At 46.3% G+C, this 25,169-nt stretch overlaps 1 protein-coding gene and 1 non-coding gene across 3 annotated transcripts in view; both read right to left on the bottom strand.

The window, feature by feature from the left end:
* Positions 1-25,169, bottom strand: part of PPAN (peter pan homolog) — a 30,919-nt gene that overhangs the window by 4,272 nt on the left and 1,478 nt on the right. The window contains exons 2-12 of one of the 2 annotated variants that reach the window (XM_061613730.1): positions 24,498-24,668; positions 23,608-23,709; positions 22,637-22,687; positions 21,753-21,923; positions 19,853-19,929; positions 18,077-18,184; positions 17,515-17,638; positions 16,147-16,225; positions 14,548-14,677; positions 14,261-14,421; positions 10,164-13,618 (exon numbers count right to left, since the gene is read on the bottom strand). In XM_061613730.1, the coding sequence (XP_061469714.1) occupies positions 13,179-13,618; positions 14,261-14,421; positions 14,548-14,677; positions 16,147-16,225; positions 17,515-17,638; positions 18,077-18,184; positions 19,853-19,929; positions 21,753-21,923; positions 22,637-22,687; positions 23,608-23,709; positions 24,498-24,668 (1,614 nt within the window). In that variant the 3' untranslated portion in view covers positions 10,164-13,178. Of the gene's footprint in view, positions 1-10,163; positions 13,619-14,260; positions 14,422-14,547; positions 14,678-16,146; positions 16,226-17,514; positions 17,639-18,076; positions 18,185-19,852; positions 19,930-21,752; positions 21,924-22,636; positions 22,688-23,607; positions 23,710-24,497; positions 24,669-25,169 lie in introns of those variants that run through there. The other variant, XM_061613731.1, reaches the window with a different exon arrangement.
* LOC133382666 (small nucleolar RNA U105B) lies at positions 22,825-22,906 on the bottom strand. The gene has a single exon (XR_009762049.1). It is a non-coding gene; the product is annotated as a small nucleolar RNA U105B (small nucleolar RNA).

The following is a 25,169-nucleotide window of genomic DNA, read 5'->3' as shown; positions in this document are numbered from 1 at the left end:
CGAGTTAAATTCCTTATCACTGAATTGCAGTCCTGTGCATGCTTCCCTGTGTGAGTAAGCCCCATTGAATACATTGGGACTTGCTTCTGAGTAAACATGCATAGGATTGCACTATAAATATCTTTACAGGTTGTGTAAATAATAAACATCTTTAACATTCACGCTTATATAAATATTTCTTCATACTATGTCTTGATATGTATCTAATTTCACACTATGGTTGTAAATTATTATTTACAAATTATTATTCCCTCTACATTTTAAGTGTGCCATTCTTCCTTGGGGTGGTCATGGTCCCCCTTTGTTGATTCACCCTGAGGAGCAGATTAGCCTGAGAGAGGTTGCATAGCCCATGATCACCCAGTAAACTTCGTAGCTTACTTCCATTAAAAAAATTAATTAAAATGATTTGTATGCAGGCAAAGTTTATGAAGCAATGCAGATCCACACAATAGATTTAAAGCACATCCAGCTCACATTTAAAGCACATGACTTCCCCCAAAGAATCCTGGGAAGTGTAGTTTCCCCCTCACAGTTATAGTTCCCACCACCCTTAACAAACTACAGTTCCCAGGATTCTGTGGTGGGATTCATGTGCTTCAAACTGAATCGGCCTTGGTTGCCCTGATGGATGACCTTTATTGGGAGGATGGGGAGTGTGACCCTGTTATTCTTACTTGATCTCTCAGCGGCTTTTGATACCACTGACCATGGTATCCTTCTGAGCCAATTTGGTGAGATGGGTATTGGAGGCAGTTTTATAGTGGTTCTGATCCTATCTCCAGGGTCGCTCTCAGAGAATAACATTGGGTGACTGTCTTTCGGCCCCCTGGCAGTTGTGCTGTGGGGTGCTGCAGGGTACCATCTTGTTCCCCATGCTGTTTAACATCTATATGAAACCCTTGGGAGCGGTCATCAGGAGCTTTGGGGCAAGGTGTCAGCAGTATGCTGACGATACCCAGCTCTATTTCTCCGTAACATCTGAATTGGGAGAAGGCATGCAACCCTTTGACCGCTGCCTGGACTTGGTGGTAGGCTGGATGAGGGCCAATAAACTGGGTCTGAATCCTAGCAAGATGGAGGCACTGTGGGTTGGTGGTTCCAGAGTTCGGATAGTTGGTGAGTTGCCTGCTTTGGACGGGGTCGTACTCCCTCTGAAAGAGCAGGTCCGTAGCCTGGGGGTGCTGCTGGATCCATTTTTGTCGCTAGAGGCCCAGGTGACCTCAGTAGCTAGGAGTGCCTTTTACCAGCTTTGGCTGTTGAGACAGCTGCAGCCATTTCTGGACCCAGATAGCCTGACCACTGTTATCCATGCACTGGTAACCTCCAGGCTGGATTACTGTAATGCGTTCTATGTGGGGCTGCTGTTGAGGTTGGTCTGGAAGCTGCAGCTGGTGCAAAATGTGGCACCGAGACTACTCACTTGGGCAGGGTATCACCAACATGTCACTCCGCTGCTGAAAGAATTGCACTGGCTGCCCATTTGCTATCAGGCCAAGTTCAAGGTTCTAGTTTTGGTGTACAAAGCCCTATACAGCTCGGGACCAGGATACCTGAAAGACCGTCTTACCCCTTATATACTCCCTTTTCTAAAAGCATGCATTCACAAATCCATACTGGAGAAAACTCTTACTAGCATCAGACCAGGCTTGTGTTTAGACTTGCTGAATAAACAAGGCTAGGTACAATGTTGTAATATTGTGATGTCAATATTCAATTTCCCCTAAATGTCATCTAAGGATATTTCTGACATAAGATCTGAGATGCAAGTTTTTGCTGCAAATGCCAAAACTGACTTCTAATATATGAAGAATTCTCACTTAAGTATATTCAAATGGTATCTACCCCCCAAAGAGGCTTGTGTGTGAGCCTTTAGATGGTAGTTTGTACTTACCGTAAACGCTAGTTCTTCATGAATGACAAGAGGTCTCCACGTGGGTTCTATAGCTCCCCCTACAGCTCGAAGATAGGAACACCACAGGAAATGTTTTTTGCTCCTCCCTCCTTGCTGAGGCTCAGTTTTCGTTCTTGCAAAGCTCTGCCAACAGCCTCAGCTCATTATTTTGAGAACAATATAGGGAAAAAACACAACAGGTGTTAAGAACATGCAAACATGTAACAGTAACGAAGGAAGTCAGAAATGTGCTCAGGTGTGGCACTGTAACTATAATCCCATATAGCCACTCATCTTAGGGAGGGCCGTGGAGACCTCTTCTCATTCATGAAGAACTAGCGTTTACGGTAAGTACAAACTGTACCTTCTCTCATGAATGACAGAGGTCTCCACGTGGGACGTACTAAAGCTACAACCTAGGGTGGGTCAGCTGGAGGCAAAACCTGTTGGAGAACTCTGCAACCAAAGGAAGCCTCCGCTGATGCACAGAGGTCAATTTTATAATGCCGTGTAAAGGTAGAAGGGGAGGACCATGTAGCTGCCCTGCAGATCTCATCTATGGAGGCATTGGTGGAAAAAGCTGTCGTAGTAGCTGCTGACCTAGTGGACTGAGCAGTAAGATGTAGTGGAGAGGGCCGGTGTGAAGCCTCGTATGCTAGAGAAATACAGGCCTTGATCCACCTAGCTAGAGTGTTCTTTGATACCTTGTTCCCTAAGGTAGGTGGATGGAAAGAGACAAACAAGGAATCAGATTTACGTAGTGTCTCAGTTCTAGAGAGGTAGACTTCCAGAGCATGTCTGACGTCAAGGGAATGTCACGCATTTTCCTTGGGATGAGAGGGATTAGGGCAAAATGAAGGTAGTATTACTTCTTGCTGCCTATGGAATGGAGAGTTCACCTTGGGAACGAAGGCTGGATCAACTCTCAGCACCACTTTATCTTTGTGAAATATGCACAGATGTTTTTGCATTGAGAGGGACTGTCAGACACTCTGCGAGCTGATGTGATAGCAATCAGGAATATCAGTTTGAATGACAAGATCCTGAGAGGGACTGAAGATAGCGGCTCAAAAGGAGGCTTCTGAAGAGTTGTGAAGACGGTGTGCAGACTCCCAGATGGAAATCTATGCTGTACTGGAGGACTTAGCGCAACAGCCCCTCGAAGGAACCGTTTGAGAAAAGGATGTGCTGCTAGTGAGGTATTGTTGTCGGGAAGCAGGATAGATGAGAGAGCCGATGTTTGTCGTTTTAGAGTATCTGGCCGCATGCCAGCCTGGAGACCATCTTGTAGAAATTGTAGAACTTGAGCTACCACAGCTGTCTCTGGGTGGATATTTTGTTTGGCGCACCATGAGGAAAAGGCTTTCCACATAGATTGGTAGCTTTTAATGGTAGAAGAGCGCCTTGCAGACAGGATGGTAGACACTACCTCAGGAGAGAATCCTGATGCTAGCAGCCGGTTGTGCTCAATCTCCATGCGGCTAATCTGAGCCATTGTGGGTTTGGGTGCAGGAGAGGACCCTGATGAAGCAGACTGTGGCGTACTGGTAGGTGAAACAGCAGGTCTTGTGCCAGGCGCACTATGTCCGAGAACCACGGATGTCTGGGCCAATATGGTGCCACTAGGACTACATGAGCCATTTTTGACCTGATTTTCTTCAGTACTCTGGACAGTAATGGGGTCGGTTGAAATGCATAGAGTAGGCCTTCTGGCCAGGTTAGTGCTAAGGCGTCCAGTCCTTCTGCTGTTCGACTGCTGAATCGAGAGAAGAACCTCTCCGTCTGGTGATTGTCTTCTGACGCAAATAGGTCTACTTGGAAGTTTCTGAACTTCGTTTGGAGAGACAGAAATACCTCCGCATTCAGAGCCCACTCGCCTGGGAAGAGCTGTTGTCTGCTCAACCAATCTGCCACTATGTTGAGACGGCCTTGGATGTATTCTGCTGAGACCAATGAGAAGTGTTTTTCTGCCCATAGAAGCATTGAGGTGGCCTCGAGATTCAGAGCTCTGGAGCGGGTACCTCCCTGTTTGATCAGGTAAGCCCGTGTCGCTGTGTTGTCGGTATGTATGAGGACGTCTGGAAAGGGAAGGATTGGCGCAAAGTATCGGAGGGCCAGATGTGCTGCCCTCAATTCCAACCAGTTGATATGTTTTTGCCTTGTACGTCGCTCAGAGTGGCTGAGTATTCCAGCCAGATGGGCGACTAATAAATTGAATAAATAAATAAAAAATAATAAATTGATGTTCCTGGTTGCCTCTGTTGTCGACCAACTATCTTGAACGTGTTGTCCCTGGCAGTGGTGTCGGTGGTGATGACTGTCCTGGGAGGGTCTTGCAGTGGAACACCTCTGGATAGATTTCGAATAGCCGTCCACCAGGTGAGGGAGCGTTTGATCGGAGCTGGAAGGGAAATGTGACGATGGGTGCGTAATGCAATGTCTGATTGAAACTGAAGTAGGAAGGTTGGGAGTGGGCGGGAGTGCAGGCGCACCCAAGGAGTAATCCCTGTCGCTGACGCCATCATGGCTAGTAGTTTGGCAAGCAACATCACGTCTGGAGATCGAATCTGTGAGAGGGTTGTTGCTAGTGTTCTAATGTTCTAAATGTTCTAAATGTTCTAAATGTTCTAAATGTTCTAAACCCTCTGTGGCGACAGGGAAATGAATTGCTGAGCCGTGTCTATAATTGCCCCGAGTTGAAGCAGTTGCTGAGAAGGTGTTAGGTGGCTCTTCTGATAATTTATGAGGAAGCCATGCTCGTGGAGGAATTTCAGTGCAAAGCAGACGTCCTGTTGAGCTTGACGAAAGGAGTTGGACCAGATCAGGAGGTCGTCTAAATAAGGGTAGATGTGAAGTCCTTGCATGCAAAGTCCCGCAACTAGCGTCACCATGGCTTTGGTAAATAGGCATGGGGCTGACGCCAGGCCGAATGGTAGGGCCTTGTACTGAAAATTGTGACCGTTGTAGCAGAAGCAGAGCAGTCGCCTGTGGGACAGAAATATAGGGATGTGGAGGTAGGCCTCCTTTAGGCCTATTGACGCTAGAAAATCCTGTGGTAGGAGGGCTTCTCTTATGGACATTAGTGTCTCCATCCGGAAGGATCTGTGGGTCACAAATTGGTTTAGGAATTTGAGGTCGAGTACCCTGCGCCAGGATCCGTCCTTTTTCCCGACCAAGAAGATGGAATAAAGCCCTGAGAATAGCTCTTCTGATGGAATTTCTTCTATGGCTGAGATATCCAACAGGTGAAGAATCTCATATGATATTGCTTGGTGCTTTTTTATGGACTTGGCTACGGGAGAAGGAAGGAATCTGGTGGGTGGGTATTCTGTGAGTTCTATCCTGTATCCGTCTTTGACAATGGAGAGTACCCACTTGTCTTGGGTCGTGTCTTGCCAGCGGGAGGCAAAGTGGGCTAGACAGCCTCCTACTTGCAGGGGCAGCGGTGAGTCAGAAACTTTGGTTCTGATGTCCCTGTCTGGTCTGGTTAGTGGAGGTTCTGGCGGAAGAGTTTTGAGGCTTCTGCATAAACCTCTGCCTGGTCCAGTAGGAGCGTCCGCTTTTGAAGTCACGGGCTCTATTGTTGAATCTGGATCCCCGAAAGGACTGAAAGTAGGAGGGGGTGGAATTGTGTTTAAATATGTGCTTGTCATCTCTCTTTTGGGATGGCATCACTTTCTTCTTATCTCTGGTCTCTACCAGAACTTCATTCAGTGCCTCATCGCCAAAGAGCTTGGCACTTGAAAAGGGGACAGAAGCTAAGTTAGCCCGGGAAGCTGCATCCACATCCCAGTGGTTGAGCCAAAGATACCTTCTAGCGACTACTGCTGCTGCCATTGCCCTGTGGGAGAATTGGGAAGAATCCATGGTGGCATCCGCTATGAATGTCAGTGATCTAGAAACGTTGAGAAGGGTTTTTCTGACTCTAGCTGGATCTCTATTCACGTCATCCAGAAGGTCTTCAGTCCATAACAGTGCTGCTCTCGCAAATACAGAAGCTGAAGTGGATGCTCTAATTGATAGCGCATTAGCTTCGTGGGAGCACTTCAGGGCCGCGTCAGACTTACGTTCTATGGGGTCCTTTAACTGGGCATCCCCATCTCATGGCAAAAGGGCATGGGATAGTAGAGCAGAAATAGGCCCATCCACAGCCGGAATGCGGAGTTGGTTCATCACTTCAGCATCTAGAACATAAAACTTATTGGCATAGTTAATACCCTTTCTGCACTGGAGGGGCAAGTCCCACTCTAACTTCATAATATTTTGGAAAGACGTGGGTAAAGGCATGGACCTAGTGGAAGGTTTAGGGACGGGCTGAACCATGGAGCTCTTAGATAGGGGCTCCTGTTGTTTCTGCGCGACCTTTAAATCCAGGGCTGCCACCACTTTACGGAAAAGGGGGGTGAAGTGAGCCTCCACGAACAGTCTGGCAGAACCGATGTCATCTAAATCAGAGCCTTTGCTCCATTCCCCTTCTTCCATATTAGGATCTCTGTCCTCATCAGAGTGGCCTGCGTCTTAGGGAGAGGTCTTGCTGAGTGCTGTGGCCTCTGGCCACATCATAAGGGGAAGGAGAGGGCGCCCTATCAGAGCAAAGAGGCTCAGGAGCGGGTCTCTTGTTTGCTGGGGAGAGAGCGTCAGCATTTTCCCGCATTGAAAGAGAAGGCCGCTTAGACCACCTGCTGCTAGCCAGCTCTCCAATCATGGCCACAATAAGTTGTTGCAGTATGGCAGGGGATAGCAGGAGGTCTGATAAAGACAATTGCTGCTGTTGAGGCATTACATTTGAGGCATGTTGGGAGGGGGGAGTGTGCATGCCCTGACTAGGAGGAACATACCTTCTCTGCTCCTCATCTTCGGATGACAAATGCTCCAGTTCCCTAGGCCTGGCGTGGGGGGGATCACGGAGGCTGAATCACTGATGTGGTCACAGCGCTAATTTCAGGCAGAAGTAAGGGCATATCGGGTGAAGCACCCGCTTTAGTAAGCGCCTTTTGCGATTTTTGTGCAGGAGCGGCCTGAAAAACGGAGGGCAAATGACGATCCAAAATGGCGGCCACTGCGTGGTCCGACAAAATGGTGGGTGCCATATCGCAAGTGGCCAAAGACGGGTCCGCAAGAGGCCTTCTTACTAAGGAGGTAATTTGGGGTGACTCGCTGTCTTGGAAAGCATGCGGGGAGCCACAGAGTCCATCCGACACGAAGTCCTTTCAAGGGGATCGTCCTCGCCAATAAGCAGCTGCTGCTGAGCATTGGCAGGAATCTTAGGCGCAAGGGAGCTGACTACAGCTGAGGCTGAGTACTGCCCTGCTCTTTTGGAGTATTTCTTCTTCTTTGAAGAGGGAGACACTGCTCTTTCCATGTTTTGCAGGGAGCGGAGCAGGAAAAATGAAAGTGAAAGCACAGAAAGGTGGTAGAAAGAGAACTACCAAGCTAAGTAAATAGGTTAGTATTTTATAATAAAAGGATAGGTGATTGAAAGGACTAGAAAGTAGGCAGTCAAAAGTTTGAAAGATCTACAGAGGGAGGAGAAGGCTAAGGTATAAGGGAGACAGCCAGAAAGGGTGTGCTCCAAGCTGAGACAGGAAAGGAAACAGCCTCAGCAAGGAGGGAGGAGCAAAAAAGTTTCCTGCAGTGTTCCTGTCTTCGAGCTGTAGGGGAAGCTATAGAACCCACGTGGAGACCTCTGTCATTCATGAGATGTTTTGTTCTTCTGAATTATATCACAAGAGTGGCTGTATACTATAGCCAGAGTGGATTTTTCGCATTCTGCAATGCTAAATTGAAAATACCCCCCATGCCATTCTTATGCTTGCCATAAGCACATTTCAAAACAAAACCTTAAAAACTTTAGTCCTGAACTTAGAAACGCTTGTTTAACAACCCTCTAAATTTCCATGGTGATAAACAAAACAGTCAGAGAGAATCCACTCACCACATGCTCAGAGGCACGTTACCAAATTCTTCCAAGGTACATAGGAAGTGGATTGGAGTGTGAAAGACCAACCTAAATTGTGTTTGTATTTTGACAAATTTGTAGGGCAGTACAATATCTCAGAGAGGAGGTCAGGCGTCCTGCTCCTCTGGTGCATTCACTATAGCTGCCCAATTTCCCTGCTTTTTAAAGTTTGATAGAAATATCTGTGGGCTATAGGTACGTTCTTAAACCACAAGGATCCCTCCCCCCAATTACTGCATTACTTTTGTGGCAGTGGAGTTTCTGCCGCTATTCTTTGGCTGAGCTGATGTGATGGCACAGAACATTCACAAACATCACAACTGGTTAGGTTAGGACATAGTTGTCAGAGTATGTACAGCCTTCTGTAAGGGGAATGTTGTTAGTCTGGACACAAGCATTAGGTACAGAGTAGTTAGTAGGAATTACATAGGATCATAAAGAGGAGATAGGAAACAACGAAGTTAAGGGGTGGAAAGTATAGTGGCTAAAGAAAGATGCAGAGGAGGCACTGGGCTCAGAACCTGGAATTCTTGTATCAAATCAGAAATTCTGGATAAATCTCTCAATTACACAAGGCAAGATATGGGAAGCACAGGGCTATCCCATAGTAGCTCTTACCTGCTTCCCTGTTTTTTGTACAGGAAGACATCTTTCACTTTAGATACCAATTTTATCAGAAGAAAAAAGATATGCGAGTAAAACAGAATGAGGCCAAAGGGGTAGAAAGAATCTATGACATGCACATTATTTAGCCAAGAGGAAAGCAAGTTCAAGGCTTGTATTGTGTGAAATGAAGTAACTGTAAAATAGCCACATACATCTCCCCCCTCCAACTTCTGTCTCTTCTTTCACTGCAGAGCTGTGCGGTGGGATTTTTAAAAATTATTGGCAGAGAAGCTGCTAAATTCCCTAATCAAATGAGATCATGAGTACAGAGGAGACCACATGGGGAACTGCACTAGAAAAATGATTGGACATGAATGCAGGCTCATGACAAAACACAGAAATGCACGCTCAGTGCCAGTGACCGCTGTGACTAGCAGAAACAAAGGCAAGGGAATGCGTGGCCACAAGGGAGAGCTGGACCAGATGTGGCCCACTGGCTGTCTATGAAGGAGCAAGGTGCTTAGCCAGCAGCTGTCAGACTAGAAGAGCTCACAGGCAGACTGCACTTTTTCTTTGCAATGACACACCCACCTTTGAAACCTCCTCAAAGAACAAAATATTGAGGGATGGAATGAAAACTGCTACACAACGAAGTAACCATGACAAATATAAGCAGCTGATCTCAATGAAGCTCCACACCAAGAACATCTAGCTGCATCATTCCCGACATCCTCAAACCTCCATTTGCAGAGGTCGTATACTCTGCATATTCAGTATTGGGGGCAGAGCGTAGAGGAGGACCGCTATTTTCAGGCCCTGTACATGGGTTTCCTGTCTGTCCACTGCTGAAAACAGTATGCTGGCCTAGATGGACAGACTGGGTCTGAGCAAGCAAGGCAATTCTTGGGTTTTCTGCCTGAACGACCATCCTTGGAGGTTTAGAACTCAAACGCATGCTTTGGCTGATAAAACTCCAAGATACATCCCACTTCAAGGGGACTCTGTGGCCACTTTGAATCAGGACAACCTCCCACACACAAACCTCACTCCCAGCTCACCTGGGCGTAACCCCTGGAACTCCACAGCAGGCTTCCCCAACAAGCAAGAAACAGACGTTGCCACCGAAAGTTACAGCAGACAAAAGAGAAAAGTTGGCTTTGTCCCCAACCACATCCTGAGTTGCAAAAAAACTCCACCCTTTCCAATCAGAATGGAAGACTGCTCTAGTAGAGCGGGGAGGGTAGGGTTTTAAGATCCTTTAAATCAGAGACCAAATACTCACCCCATGCATGTCTATCTGGCCAGCAGTCCCACTGCCTAGGACTGTAATTTTAGTGAAACTCATGCAGATCTGTGTTTATGCTGCCATTCCACCCAGGTGCAGAAGCAGCATAGGAATATAGTGCAAGGTACAAAATCCAGCTTTCACTTAAAAAAAAGTTTATCTTGTGGCACTGGGATAATGCCTGGTGACATTGCAGGAATTATTAAAATAGATTTAGTCTGGGGACAGCTTCAATGTCCTGCAAAGAGCTCCTTAACAGAATATTTATTAATAATGATGGAAAGATGCAATAACATGATTTATATAGGCTGCAAAATTGGTTGGGTGCAATGCAGCCAAGAGTTAAGTATCTGCTAACCCCACTGATTTCAATGAGAGAGTTTAGCATGTGCTTTTCAACTGGAATAATTGTGACTTTGGACATGTTTCATGTTAGCTGGATCAGGCCAATTATGTTTACTAAACTGCATACAACACGGGATTCAGAGAACAGTTTAAACATACTGATATGCTCTCCTTCCTTTTAAAAAACTTCTCCTGGAGATTAGTTAGCCTTGCAGAGATGCTACAGCACCGCATTTTCCTCCAGCATCCACCCACAGGATGCAATCATTCTGCCGCATTTCTAGTAACAGGAGTACACTGGGGTTATCATATACAGAATTGGATTATCACCAGCTGAGATGAGGGCTCAGCTTCTTAGCTTAAGACTTATATGATGAAAGACAGGACACTCATACTTTTTTGAAAATGCTTTCTGATAGGACATGAGACCAAAATGGACAATTCAATGGATACACTTTTGTGGATCCTTTCAAACATATTTTTCCAGCTTGAATTCAGCAGTCATCAAAGATGGAATTGAGGAACAGGTTGATGAGATGTGTCTATTTCCAACATAATAGATTTCTCTTGACCAATTTACAGACAGCTGCTCAGTGGCTTATAAGCAAGTTCAATCATGACTTTGAAATTTATCTTTCAGTCCTAAAGAGTTCTATCAGAGATCTCTCACCCACCTTAAAATCCCAGGAAACGTTCTCCATGGCTTTTTGATGGACATTAGAAGATGTTCCATATGGACTGAAATATTCTAAATGTGGTGCAAATATAGTCAAGGATGTTTGTTATCGCCCATTTCAGAGCAGCATTTATCATATTATAAAAATCTAAATTTCTGGTTCTCACCATTCCACTCCTCCAAGATTTGATTTTGACCAAGAGGAACAAAAAAAATCCTTGCTAATGGGGAGATACAGCTGTAGCTGAAAAAGTGCTTTTTGACCTTGTTTTGCTCAGCTGAAAGAGAGGAATCTGCCTAAAGACCTCTCTGGTAGACTGTTTTAATAAGTGAGTATTATGTCAAGCTTTGTTAATCATGGTTTGACTTGATGCCTGAAATGAGCCACTGACATCATTGTTCCCCACGAGAGCTAGAAGACTCGTTCTTACAATGATTTCGAAAGCCAGTGCTTTCAGAATTCCAAAAAAGACCACAACTATGGAGAATGTGTGAAGTGACCATGACTAAGCAGCTGTTTCCTTTCATGGATGTAAATAATATTTCTGAGATCTGAAAACAATTGAGATTTGCTCCTGGAATCTCATCCTGGTATCAACATGCTCAGATACCAACAGCTTTTGGGGGGAAAACTGGTATCCTCAAAGGGGAACGCACACATAACCTTTGTGTACTTCACTCTCCCCACCTTCTAAGGCAGGGATGGGAAATTGGTGGCCCTCTAGACGTTGTTGGACTTCGTAGCTTGGGAGTTCTTTTCGATCCTTCCCTGTCTCTTGAGGCCCAGGTGGCACGGAATGCTTTTTACCATCTTCGATTGGTAGCCCAGCTACGTCCCTATCTGGACAGTGACGACCTCGCTTCAGTTGTTCATGCTCTGGTAACTTCTAGATTGGACTACTGCAACGCGCTCTACGTGGGGCTGCCCTTGAAGACTGTTCGGAAACTACAGCTAGTCCAGAATGCAGCGGCCAGATTGTTGATGTGGACCAGAAGGTCCGCTCATATAACACCTGTTCTGGCCCGTCTGCACTGGCTTCCTATTTGTTTCCGGGCTAGATTCAAAGTGCTGGTTTTGACCTATAAAGCCCTACACGGCATGGGACCACAATACCTGGTAGAACGCCTCTCCCAATATGAAACTACCCGTACACTGCGCTCAACATCTAAGGCCCTCCTCCGAGTACCATCCCATCGAGAGGCTCAGAGGGTGATGACTAGAACCAGGGCCTTTTCAGTAGTGGCCCCTGAACTGTGGAACAGTCTTGCTTATGAGGTGCGCCTGGCGCCGACGCTACTATCTTTTCGGCGCCAGGTGAAAACCTTTTTATACTCCCAGGCATTTTAAAGTGTATTTTAAACAACATTTCCGTATTTTGGATGTTGTTTGGTTCGTTATTGTTTGTTTGTTTGTTTGTTTTTGATTTATTGTATTTATATATTGTGCTTGTTTTTATCTTTTTGTACACCGCCCAGAGAGCCTTCGGGCTTAGGGCGGTATATAAATTAAACTAAATAAAAAAAAATACTCCCAGTAGCCACAGCCAGCGTGGACAATGGCCAGGGATTATGACGGGAGCTGGAATCCAACAACCTTTGGAAGTCACTGGTCCCCTATCCCGTTTCAAGGAGTGTCAGAAGATATTTAAAAAGTAATTTCAATGAGCAAATTTGACAAAACTTTCTTTTAAAGAAAAGAGCAAAGAGGAGTAGAATGGGAGAGGATGAAGGGGACAGAACCAGTCAGGGAATTATACCTTCATAGGCTGCCTAGTTAGGAACATACGAGCCCTGCTGGATCAGACCAAAGGCCTACCCAGCCCAGCATTCTGTTCTCACACTTGTCAGTCACACACCTGTGGGGACCCCCCAGACAGAGCATGAGTGCAATAGCCCTCCCCCACCGTTGTTCTCCAGCAGCTAGTATTCCAAGGCATACTGCCTCCAATAAAGGAGGCAGTACACAGTTATCATGCTTAGTAGTCACTGATGGACAGATTCAGGGAGGATACGTATAACTCCTTTCAAAACGTGTATACTACATCTGCTCCTAGTGCCTAACTATGTGCTGTGTGAAGAAAGCAGGCTGGCTGATTAGGGCGACTGGGACAGTTGCCCCATCAATCTGAGCTTCCTCCCGGTCGGCCCCACCTGCCTGTCTTCTTACTTACAAGCAGTCCAGGGGATGGCATTGCCCATTAGCTCCCTCCTCCTTAGTCTCAGTGTTGCCATTCGAGGACTCAGCAGGGAGGAGGGGGATGGGGACAAAACTAGAACTGGCTCTGCCTATCGTTGGCTCTGGCTCTACCTACTGTTGGCCGCTCTTCCCTTCTGCCCTACCAGTCCCAAGAGTCAGTACATGTATTTCATAAATAGTCATCTAAAGCCAAGCGAGGGAGAGTAGCTGAGGGCTCTAGGCTGGCCTTTTCTTCCCTGGACGTCCCAGCTTTCTGAAGCCTCCTTTCCCCTTGGCCGCCTGCTTCCGACCCAGTCTGGACTTGCCCTGCCATCGGGAGCCCAGAGGCCGTGAGCCTGGCTGCCACTGGGCTCGGTGCTGCCCTGAGGCCTGCAGTCGCTTCCGCTTGGCCTTGTGTGGCCCTCTGGGATGCCTTGAGGAGTTGCTAGGGTCCCTCTGCTGCTGGCTCAGGGGGCCCCCCTTGTGCTGCTGAGGAGAGTCTCTTGGCTCCTGACGCCCCTGCCTGGGCCGCGAGGTCTTTCTTTCCTTTGCCTTGACATTGGTTCCTGCAGACAATGGGCTCTGGTCAGCTGTGGAGTGGGTGTATTTGTGCCTTTTCCCTGCATTGGCAGATTGGCTGGGCCTTCGTTTCCTCTGAGTGCTTTGGGGAAAGAGGTCTAGAGAGAGAGTGGGCACAAGGAGAGAAGGTAAAGACAGGGACACCTGCAGCCTCAACACAGGGGGGAAATGGAAATAAATGAGTAGACAGAAGTCTATGCTACTTAACGGTCCAAAGGGCTCTCTAGGCCACTGGTCTTCAAGTGTTGTCAGAACCTTAAAAAAAATAGCTGCTGCAAGAGGACAGCAAGGGATGCAGCACTGGTGATTACAAAGAGGGAATTTTGGCAAGTGGCAGCTTGTCCTACAGGGCTAGGCAAAACTGCTGTCACCAGAATTTCCCCTTCCTCTTTGCTAAATTTAATGAACTGCTGCCTTACTTTCTGTCCGGTCACTTTGGAGAGGGGAGGCACATGGACACACAGGGCCACAAAGTTAGGACAGGGCCCTATGTCAAAAGGTGAGTCCTGACTGCTGCCTTTCAGCAGATAATTACCATCACACACAGTTGTGATCTATGGTCTGCTCAAAGCTGCACAGATGCCCTGCCTCTGCCTCTCCTCCTGGACGGATGCATCAGAGCATTTACTTTGCATAAATCACAGCCTGTGCTCAGGGGCACAATTGTTTTCATCAACTGCATCCAGCAGATTTGCTATCCCTCGCAGAAGTATCTTAAGCACTACCGATTAGACACCAACCTTCATCAGGCTCTTCTCCTACTTCCTGCCGGTAATACTCCATGTCATCGTCTGATGGCTCATCTATATTCTGGTCCTCCTGCATCCCAGGGTCCTCTGCATCACTGTCGCTTCCCTCTGCCTGCTGCTTCTTCCTCTTTATCCCCTCCAGGCTCTTCTTCCTACAGCCCGCAAACCAACAACACTATCACAAGTGCATATACCAGTCCTCTTGATGCAAAGCACCATGGATTGCTGGGGGAGAACATGCTCTGCATAACACAGATTCCTACTTGTCTCTCCCTCACCTGTGCGCCTGCTTCTGCTCCTGCTTGCGCTCCACATCCACCTCCTGCTTACGGCGCCGCTCAGCCTTGAGCTGTAGCTTGGCCTCTTTCCGGGCCAGGGCCTCCTGGATCTCTTCCTCTGTCTTGTGAACTGAGGGCAGGAGCAAGAAATTAAGAAGAGCAGCTGTCTATGTGAAGCCACACAGGGCAAGCATAAAACAAAAGCACACGATCTACTCCCTTGGTGACTCCATGGAATCCTGGGGAACCAGTGGTATATTTGCCCATGCCTACCAGTAACACGCTTGAGTAAGCCAGTCAAGACGCAGAAGTTTCCTTAAAAAAAGGGGGGTGGGTTGCAATCCAAGTGGGATTGCTAAGAAGGTAAGTAGGTTTATAGGAACACAGAAAGCTGCCTTATACGAAGTCAGGCGGGTGGTCCATCCAGATCAGCACTGTCTACAACAGGTGTGAGGAACCTCTGGCCTTCCAGATGAACTACAACTCCCATCAGCCCAGCAAACATTGCCAATGGCCAGGAATGATGCGAGTAGTAGTTCAGTAACATCTGAAAGGTTCCCCACACCTAGCCTACATGGTCTAGCAGCAGCTCTTTAGGGTTTCAGACAAGGGTATTTCCCCAGCTCTACCTAGAGATGCCAGGAATTGAAGCTGGGATGTCCATCTGTACACAGTGGCTAAAATCAACTCTCTCTGAAAGCAACAATTTAGGAGGGATGAAGGTTGCAAAATTGTTCAGGAGTATATCCTTATTATAGAGGCAACAATAAGCAGTCCTATTGTGTTTCAACAAGGCCTGACCCACCCAACCCACTTTTGACTATCTCAAGTGATTGTGAACTCACTGGGGTTCTCAACTGTGAACTTCACATCAGCCACCAACAGTCCTGAGCTGCTGTTTGCATTAGCAAGTTTTCTGGACCCAGGAACCAGCGTTAACTCTAATCTGCAAGCTGGGGCACGCTTTTAAGATTTGCATTGCACACCCACGTTACTTCTGCTCTTATTCCATCTCAAAGTGCTTTTCAACTAAGATAGCAAGCGTGGCACTGCTGGCATGACCCACCAATCAAAGACCACCATTTACAACTGGCATACAAAACCTGTGAACCACCAACCTGAACGCAACCTGCTGGGTCCCCGGGTCCCCATTTATGCAGTTCTGGGGAAGCAGATTTATCACATCTCACTGCAGTGCTAAGCGTGGCTGGAAGTCTGCAGGTTTACTTTACATTTTCATTTTCCTGAAATATATACCTAGCCATTCACGTCAACTCCTCCCACTTTCACGCTATACAGCCCTTTGAAAGGCACCAAGATCCAAGGCTAGTTATCCCAGAAGTCTGTAAAGAAGTCCAAAAAATGTGGAACAGGCTCCTCCAAGTCAGACCTCTGGTTTCCTCGAAGCTTTTTCGTCCAGATGGGAGAGTACTGCTGGAGGATAGTGTGCAGTTTGCAATACTGACCAAAGAGACAAGGAGCTGGCCAGCCCCTTTTCCTGTTGGCCCATCACTAACTTGTCTTCTAAGAACAGAGCTGGCCTTCATTAGCAAAGATGCTTATGGAGGCAGGTCTCCACATGTAGACAAAGATACTCACTGAAGCTGTGATAGAGCACATTGCCCTGGCCTAACCCTTCCTCCACCTTGATCAGTTGCAGGGTCATTCGGGGGCCAATCTAGACGGGGAGAACAGACAAAGACCCCATTAGGACAGAGACCTCCAGACACAGCTTCCCTAGGTACAAACAAAGGCAGCCTACAGGAGTCTGGGAGCCCTCGTGGCCATCTCAGTCCTGATGATGGTGACTGTAGTGAAAGCGGGGAGCTCTTCCCCGTCTGCTCTCACTGTCCTAGGAGTCAATCCCCAGCCTTGGGCAATTGATCCCAGCAAATCCTGATTTGCCAAGGTTGTGCACGTCAACACCAACCCTGCAAGGTAGTACTGCCACCGCCCTTCAACTGGTTAGCTGCTCTGGGGCGAAGGGAACCCCAGAGCCCACTTAAACACCTGAGCCTCTCAGGACCAGAGTCTAGATACACTCCTGGCCTCTTCTGAAGTCTTAGGTAAAAACGTTTCTCTGTTACACGGTAGTTGTGGTCAAATGGCAAGGACTGAATTTAGGAACTGACCCCTCTCTCTGGAATAAACACACGTTGGTTTAAAGTAATTAAAGTTTATTAAAAAAATAAGAAAAGCATAAAGGTACACACAAATAATTTGTAGCAGCAAATTGAATCCTAAAACCATACACCCAAACGGGTAAGGTGTTTAGTAACAAAGGTAAAGGAAAGTTTCTTGGCACAAATCAAAATAACAAAGCTGTCTGCCTTAGCTATACTTAAAAGAGCATAGGATCTTTCAATGGATAGCCTTCTTCCCCTCAGGGAGTTGCAAGTCAAGATGTAAATGGAGCCACAACAGAACATCACCATAGGCAAGGTGGTGCTCCGAAGTGGGACACAAACCCAGAGTTCTGAGCCTCCTCTTATGGAGGAAAATTCCCTCCCAGCCAGAGACAATTACCCAATTAACATTTTCATCAAAGGGATGAAAAAACGATGTTCCCACAGCACCTGGCGCCTCCTCTTAGTTTCCGATAACAAAGCAAGGAGTTTTACGGCCTTGACGGAACTAGGCCCCTTCCACTGATAAGAAGGTGCAAAATCACTGTAAGTGGGTACAGCTGTGTTATAAAAATTACCAAGTCACAGTGATGAAAGAATATCAAAGATTTAACTGCTTGCTAGCAAGCTAACAAGGAAGATGTCACAGGGAAGAATTCCCCATAAGTCTTTGGGAGTTAGCCATTTTAACTGCAGGCCAGGGTAAGGCTGGCAAGCTAGCATGACAGTGACATTTAATGCTGTAGACCACAGCAGCTTCAAGAGCTGAGATTTCCTATTGGGCCAACCCTATGCTGCATACACCACCCCTATTTTGTGAGCACAGGGTCCCGCGACTGACCTCGGTGAGGCGGACGGCGCTCTGTTGGGCTTTCATGTTCCCCCGGCCAGTGTAGGCCTGAGGCAGCTCCATGATGTTGTGACTGCCGTCTTGCTCGGCTTCGCTCTCAGAAAGGTTAATGTCTCTGTATGTCAGGGAGGGAAGGAAAACCATTATTCCTAGTGTGTCTAACTGACTAGCTCTGCACTTAAAAACAAAGGAAAAAAGACACAGGCCCCATCCTCAAGCTCATGCTCCCAGCAAAGCAAGACATCCCAAGGAAGGAGTGTGGTGGGGAAAGCATCGGCACAAATAAAGAGAAGGGTAGATCAATGAGGGCATGAGGATAAAGCAGTTTTGAAATTCAATAAAGATTTAAAGAGAACCAGAGAAGCAAAGGAAGCCATTGTAAAGAACTGAGAAGAAGAGGAGCAACGTGATCACAGAGGGTGATCACAGAATTCCACCTTACTCACAAGGAAGCGAGAAAGTCTCTGCCTCACAACCCTGCTGACAATGCTTAACACTTTCCAGGGCCACTCTGAATTTTTAACTTTACTGGGAGGCAGAGGCTCTCTCTCACCTAACCAAGAGTTCACTGATGTCCTCCAGGCGGCTCATGTTGGGAAACCTCTCCTGCAGGATCTTCTTAAGCCCTTTGCTTATCCCGACAGGCACCACTTTCAGGCTGCTGCAAAACGCAAAAGACAGGAGAGGGACATGTGGGGATTCCATCAGGCAAGACCGGAACAAGTCACTGTTACTGTGTTTGGTATGTAACAGTGGAGGAAGGGGAACCTCAAGGGCAGAACAGATGCTCTGCCAAGCATCAGGTCCTAAATTTAGTCACTGGCATCTCCAGTTAAAGGTTCCCTGGTGGCAGCCCTGAGAAAGACCCGCCTCTGTCTTCACCTGAGGCCCTGGAGAGCCACTCTCAGCCTAGACAGACAATACCGTACTGGATAAGATCATCATTATTATTATTTATTAAATTTATATACCGCCCGACTAGCATAGCTCTCTGGGCGGTGAACAACAGATTAATACAAAATACAATAAAATCCATTAAGATGGATCAACGGCCTGACAAGCATCATCACAAGAGATGAGATGTGCTTCTATTATCACCTGGGAAAGGGGCTATACCTTCTGTTCCAGCAGACATTATTGTTATACATCTCTTGCAATAAGCATGGCCCCTTCAGCTTCCAGCTTGTGGAAGTCAATCTAGAAAACTTCAGTGGATTCAGAGGAAAGGAAGATGCTACATACAGCTTCTTGGATTCTCAGTTCATCCAATGAAGCACCCACACCCTGATCATTTTCCCAGTTGCTCTGGATCCCAACAAGGCAGGTGTAATGAAGAACTAGAAAAAGGAGGTTATTGGACAAGCTTTCCAGTTTAACACACACACTTGAAAAAAAAGTAGTGTGAGCCCACTAGACAGTCCTGCAACCCCCCCCCCCCCAGCTTCTATTTCCAACTAGTCTGGATGCATCAGAGCGTTTACTTGAAAAATAAGATCAGAGACACATCAGCAGACTATACTCTCATCATGTGCATCCAAGTTCATCTCCAGGGAGAAAGCACTTTTGGGTGGTCTCAGGGAGTGGGGTGTCTGACTGGAGCCCCAGAGACTCTACTCATGCTGGGAAAAGAGGAATAGCAGCTAGAATATATTGTTGGTAATATTATATTGAATATTATATATTTATAACTATTTCTAAACTTCTTAATATAAAAAACTCTTAATCATTATATAAGAACATAAAAATGACCAGAATACGTAATTTTAGAATATTATTTGTTGTTGTAAGGCACTTTGAGTATTGTTTTAGCAGAAAAGCAGGGTTCAGATATGAAATGGAATCTAGAACTGGCTCTCTCCTGTTCCCGTTTGCAGGAGGGAGTCCTGCTTGACAGAACCTGGTCGTGCCAGTGTAGCAGACGATGTAGAACTTGGAGCACGGTTCAAATCATGACTCAGCCATAAAGTTGTGCGGGCGACCTTGGGCAGGTACCATCTCAGGTATAAACTATCTTACAAGACAGGACGGTGCGCTGAACTTTGTCTTTTATCATCAAAATAAAACCACAAAGAAGTACTTCCCCCCAGAATGTGCACTCCTGCTCTGGAAAATGATGGGTTGTTTTTTAAAAAATAAGCATGAGAACATGAATGTGTTTAAGAATGCATAATGTAGGTGGGTACACTAACAATTAATTGCTGGTATAGAGACAAATTTAAGTATCTCTTGTGAAAGGGGCCATAGATGCAATACCTCTCTCTCATTCATCCATCCACATTACTGTGGGCCCAGTTCTGATCCTTCACAGCATAAAGCAGAAGATACTTACTAGTGACGGAATTCGAGGATCTGGGTGTCTGCATCGTAGTTGATCAGTACACAACGCTTGATGGCATTAAGGTTTACCTGGGAACAGGGTGGGAGTAGAAAAGAAGAGACCACTACAGCACGAGAACCATGGCTCACAATACAGCACAAGTCCCTCACCTGACAACTGCCTCCCCTGGCAGATAGGATTCCCTAGCTGTCAACAATTATGACAGCATTTATAGAACCTAGGAGTAAGGAGTCTTGGTACCCAACCTCCCTAATTTAGCCTACCAGTTCAATACTTCAAATATCTGAAAACACAATGATGATTCAGCACAAGTTTAACTCGGGATTGTGCCTCATCCTTTGCTTACATCCCCTGACTCTTTCACCACTAATGACAAATGTTAGGTATTTCTATATAAAGCCAATGAAAGGCATATTCGGTTTGACCATGGGAAGACTACATTTCAGTCCCTGCCAGTCCACAAAAAGAAAAAATGAAGAAACCCAGAACTAGTTCTGCCTCATTTTCTCTCTGATAAAAATTGCATCCTAGAGAGAAGAGAGACAGCGCTTGCCAAAACTTAGTCCTACAAGCACCAATTCCAGAACATACAGCAGGAGGGGTGTCCAGAAAGGAGCCAAGCGCAGATGCATCAGTGCGTTTACTTTGAAAGGAAATCACAGATCAGTCAGCCAAAGATATGCTGTCGTCATTTGCATCTGGCCCACAGCAACAAGATGGCAAAAATGGGTGAAATATTCGACCCCCCAAAAAATCAAGCCACAATACGGATTTCATTACTATCATCCACTCTATGCCTATTGGAGGAGGAAGGTCTCCTATGCAGCATTGATCCCCACCCCCACAATGTACAATCCCAAGGAAATAAGGAGTTAGGATATTCTGGAGATTCCCTGATGTCCACAGCTGACAAGCACAGGGAATGCCAGAAGCATCAGCACTGGTGAGGTGGGAAGAAACACACTGCAAAGCAAGACTGTCCTTCAGTGGCATGGAGAATGCTTCTGGGAACTGACCAAGAAACCTTTTTAAGTGCAAGAGTGGCATGTGTCTCCAGTTTTAATCCACATGTCCCAAGTAGCAAGCATTTGGCGAAAACACTGGGCTTTCTTTCCTTCCTTAGAATAGATAGGGTATTCCAATTCAGAACAAAGTTTGAATGAGACAAAGGGGGAGGAAACCTGTAACCCTGGGAGATGTTGCTGGACTAAAACTCTCATTACTTTTGGAGCCCTGGCCATGCCAGCTGGGGCTGGAGAGGGTTGGAGCCCAACAACATTGCGAGGGGCACAGGTTCCCCACTCCTGCAGGAAGCAAATGATGTCACAACACACTCCAGTTCCAAAACATACAAAGTAATCTCCACAATCCCTTTCCAGGATTGAGAAGTGGGTCTCAATCATATATACACACGTCCTATGTATCCTGGATGAGACCATTCAGTCACTAGCCTTGTTCGCCTAGAAGTGGTGAACCTGGGTCAGACTGAATGATCCTTCATACAAGAAAGAGGGGAAAAAATTCCCTCCACCTAACTCATGTCAGGGAACTGGGTTCTACCCTGGCCTTCTCCCCGATGTATTTACTTTCTAGGCAGGATTTCTTGTATGTATTAAGAAGCTTCCAACTTTGTGAGCCCACACTGCCAATCTGAAGTGGCAGAGCCCAGACACAGCTTATCAAGGCCACACACTTTCCACCTAACCAACCTCACAGGAGTAAATGGGATCAGCCCCTGGTCTGTTGCCCTGAGATTTGCCATTGAAGGATAAGAAACAAGAGTGATCAGTAATGCAGGGCAGAACTAGCATGCATGATATGCTATGGAAGTCCAGGCACAGAGGCACTTGAGTAGCAGAATGCGGCCATCAAGCTGGCTTCCCACACTTACCCTGTGGACATTGATGGAAGGGAACATGTTCTGTAACATGGTGGCCATGACCTTGATGTGCATGCCCTGAAGGCCAAAGTTGTTGAGCACCAGGAGCGGGTGGTGGGTGAACTGCTGCTCGTGCATCCGGTGCCGCTTCAGGGATGACACAACATCTTTGATGAGCGAATACTGGAATGAAACAAAGAAAAGTGAGGCACCAGCAGAGGATCCTGCACTACCACTCAGAGGCAACCTACACACTTGTAAACTAGTGGTAGGGGGCCTGTGGCCTTCTGGATATTGTTGGACTATAACTCCCATCAGTCTAATGCAGCACTGTCAATGGTCACAGATGATGGGAGCTGTAGTCCAGCACTATCTGGAGGGCCCACCCTTCCTATAAACCCTGGAATTCAAAGGACTCTGTTTGGAGGCGGATAGGCAGGGTTGCTGTTTGCCCCAAGTGTAGAAAAAACACAAAGAACTTAGTAATGGCCAGAGCTGAGCTTCCTTAGCATCACAAGCTTTCATTAAAAAACCACACAAGTTTCTAGCCTTCATGGCAGCAAGTTGGACTATTCTTCTAAAATCTCATAAGCTGGAGGGGTGGCTGAATATGATGTCTAGTGATCTGTAGTAAAGCCAGGATAAATTAGGCAATTTGGATACCAATTACAGGCTGCACAATTTAGATTGTGCTGAAGTAAAGGGAATTCTGCACCCAGGTCAACAACACACAACAATGGATACAACATAACATAATGTAACATTAGTGGTCTGCATAATGTCCACTGGAAAGAGAAAGCAGCAAAACCCACAATTAACCCCTTCTACCCCTGGGTCTTTCAGAGGTAGCTCCATCCCATCAAGCCTACTGTCAACTGCATCAGCCCATTTGATACCTGTATGACTCTGAAGGTCAAGGTTGGCCCACCAGGGAGACGGAAGAGTTTCTAGGGAAGAGAAAAATCAGCAGTAAGATTCATTCTAGGACATCTAATAGTACATGGCTCAGTGGTTCACAGCAGCCCTTACCACGGGCAGAATGATCATCATCATTTACAGTACACTTTTAGCATTTTACACACAATCCAGATGCATCAGTGCGTTTACTTTGAAATGAGAATCACAGCTTTCACTCAGCAAAACACATTGTCATCATTTGCATCCGGTCAGCAGGCAGAGTTACGATAATGCAACTAGGCATACAGAACCAGCAGAGACCACAAGGCACATGTTGAAGAAGGAAGAGGACCCTAGCTTTCTCTCACACACTCACTCACTCCTAAGCAGTGTTCAAACTGTTCTTCAGAAGCTTATCAGGGCTTCCTTAATGAGAAGATCAGTACCAGGCATGCCTTCCTGGAAAGCCTGCTTTGCCACATTGTGCTAGGCTTCCCAAACCTGGTGCCCTCCAAATGTTTTGGACTTCAGCTCCCATCAGCCCCAGCCACCATGGCCATCTGGATGGCGCCAGGCTGGGGAAGGCTGCTCTAGGACTATGTCCTATAGGGGATGATCTGCAAGTTGGACAAGAGGGATGGGTGCGCTCCAGGATGCTGTACTCAGCAACGAAGCCCAAGAGGTTTGGTCATAACTCCACATGAATTTACTGGACAGCCTAGTACATGCTCCAGAATTCTCTGTCACATGAATTTGAGTAGAGGCTTCACAGCGGCAAAACAAGATGGCCTCAACAGACAAACCAATTTGGAACGGGTGCCCTGAACGCAAAAACTCTGAAAAGCATCAGCCATGAGGGAAAGAAATCAAGCTGCACATTCTAACAGAACCAAAACATTAGGTTTACTGGGCAGACCAACCTTGGGTCACTTGTTGCCAGCACCGAGCAATTTCTCACTGCTTAACTTACAAGGTTGATACTGGTGGGAGTTTTTGTGAACACGAGGAAGTGGGTCACACCAAGAGGTCCAGCCACTGCCACAAAGTCTTTCAGAGAGTTCTTCTTGCGCACCTGAAAAAGAAACTTGGAATCAGAATTGCCCATTTAAATTTTTTAATTAAATTAAATGGAGTAAAAGGTTTTGGTGTCAATGTCAGATGAAGTTTTAAAGATCAATTTTGAGCAACCAATGTTTCTGAAACATTTCAGTGCTCAGGAAAACCTCCAGTGTTGTTCTCTTACCTGCCCCCCCTTACACACACGCATTCCAAATTGCACCCCTGCCAATACAGAACTATTTTGCAATAAAACAAAATAGTCACAATGACTAGCATATTGCATTTTGAATAAAGCATGCAATTTGGCTAGGTACTATGTGTTTCGGGTTTCATAAACATATAGATTTGTGCAATTGCCAATCTGTTCAGAATTTCTGGCAAGATTTGTTTTTAGTTGTTTGATCCAGAATTTAGATAGTTCCAATATTTCTGATGGCCCCTGCTGAGGGAACGAGAAGTTGCTGACTGCAACATATTGTGGCCTGAATAAAAAAAGACCCAAGACCATATATTTTTAAATTGCTAGAACTGCACTTCCATATAGTGATTTGCAAGGTGATGGTGGTGAATTAAATTCCTTATCCACATATACTAATTATTAGACCATATTTGCCTTCGAGTCAGGAGCCCTGTATTTCTGTTCTAACCCATCTAAGTCCACATTCCATCCACAGGGGACCTCTCTTCTCTCTCCCACCCTCTCCTTACGATTCCTAAGCTCCATTTATTTCTCATAACCAATGTGTCTTGCATCTGCCTCCCTTCACTTTGATTAATAACAACTGTGGCCAGCGGCTTCACCTTAAGGCTGGTGGCAGTGTAGGGCTCCATCACCCGCCGAACATCTAAGATAAGCTGCTGCAAGTTCTTGCCAATGCTACCACGGTGAAAAACAAAGGAGTGAGGTACAGAGCCATACTCCTCCTGAGACCGATGCTGGGCAACTGCCCGCTCTTTCTTCTGGTTCTTAGTCTGTAAGGAAGGAAAGAACTCTTGAGTAATAGAAGCAAACGAAGTGCCAATACACGGCAACAGAAATACACCCACCCTGCAGATCATCAGTCCTACACTCTTCAAGCACAGAAATCCCTTCCAAGGTAATTCCCCATTCCCAAGTGACGTCTACAAATTGTTCATTGATTTTTAGTCAGCCAGAAATCTCAATAAATTCCAAACAGAGTTAGTATGAAGGCTGTCTGACATTATCTAGAACCATCTCGGTTGGAACCCACAGAGATCAGGAAAACCAAGACAATGGAAGAAAGGATGCTGGGTGATATGGATGTATCAGCAAGCTGAGAAAATTATCTTGGAAATTCATGGAAGGATTACTTCATAATAAGACAACTGATTACATCTGAGAAGAAAAAAAGAAAGCAAGGCTGGGCACAATCTTTCATTATACTCAGGAGTAGTGAGAGAGGTTATCTTGGCTCAGTTGCTTCAGCAACCTGCATAGTTTTATTAAACTAC

The sequence above is a fragment of the Rhineura floridana genome, chromosome 3 (genome assembly GCF_030035675.1).
Source record: "Rhineura floridana isolate rRhiFlo1 chromosome 3, rRhiFlo1.hap2, whole genome shotgun sequence".
Taxonomy (NCBI): domain Eukaryota; kingdom Metazoa; phylum Chordata; class Lepidosauria; order Squamata; family Rhineuridae; genus Rhineura; species Rhineura floridana.
The sequence above is the reverse complement of the archived record's forward strand: the minus strand, read 5'-3'. Positions and strand labels throughout refer to the sequence as shown.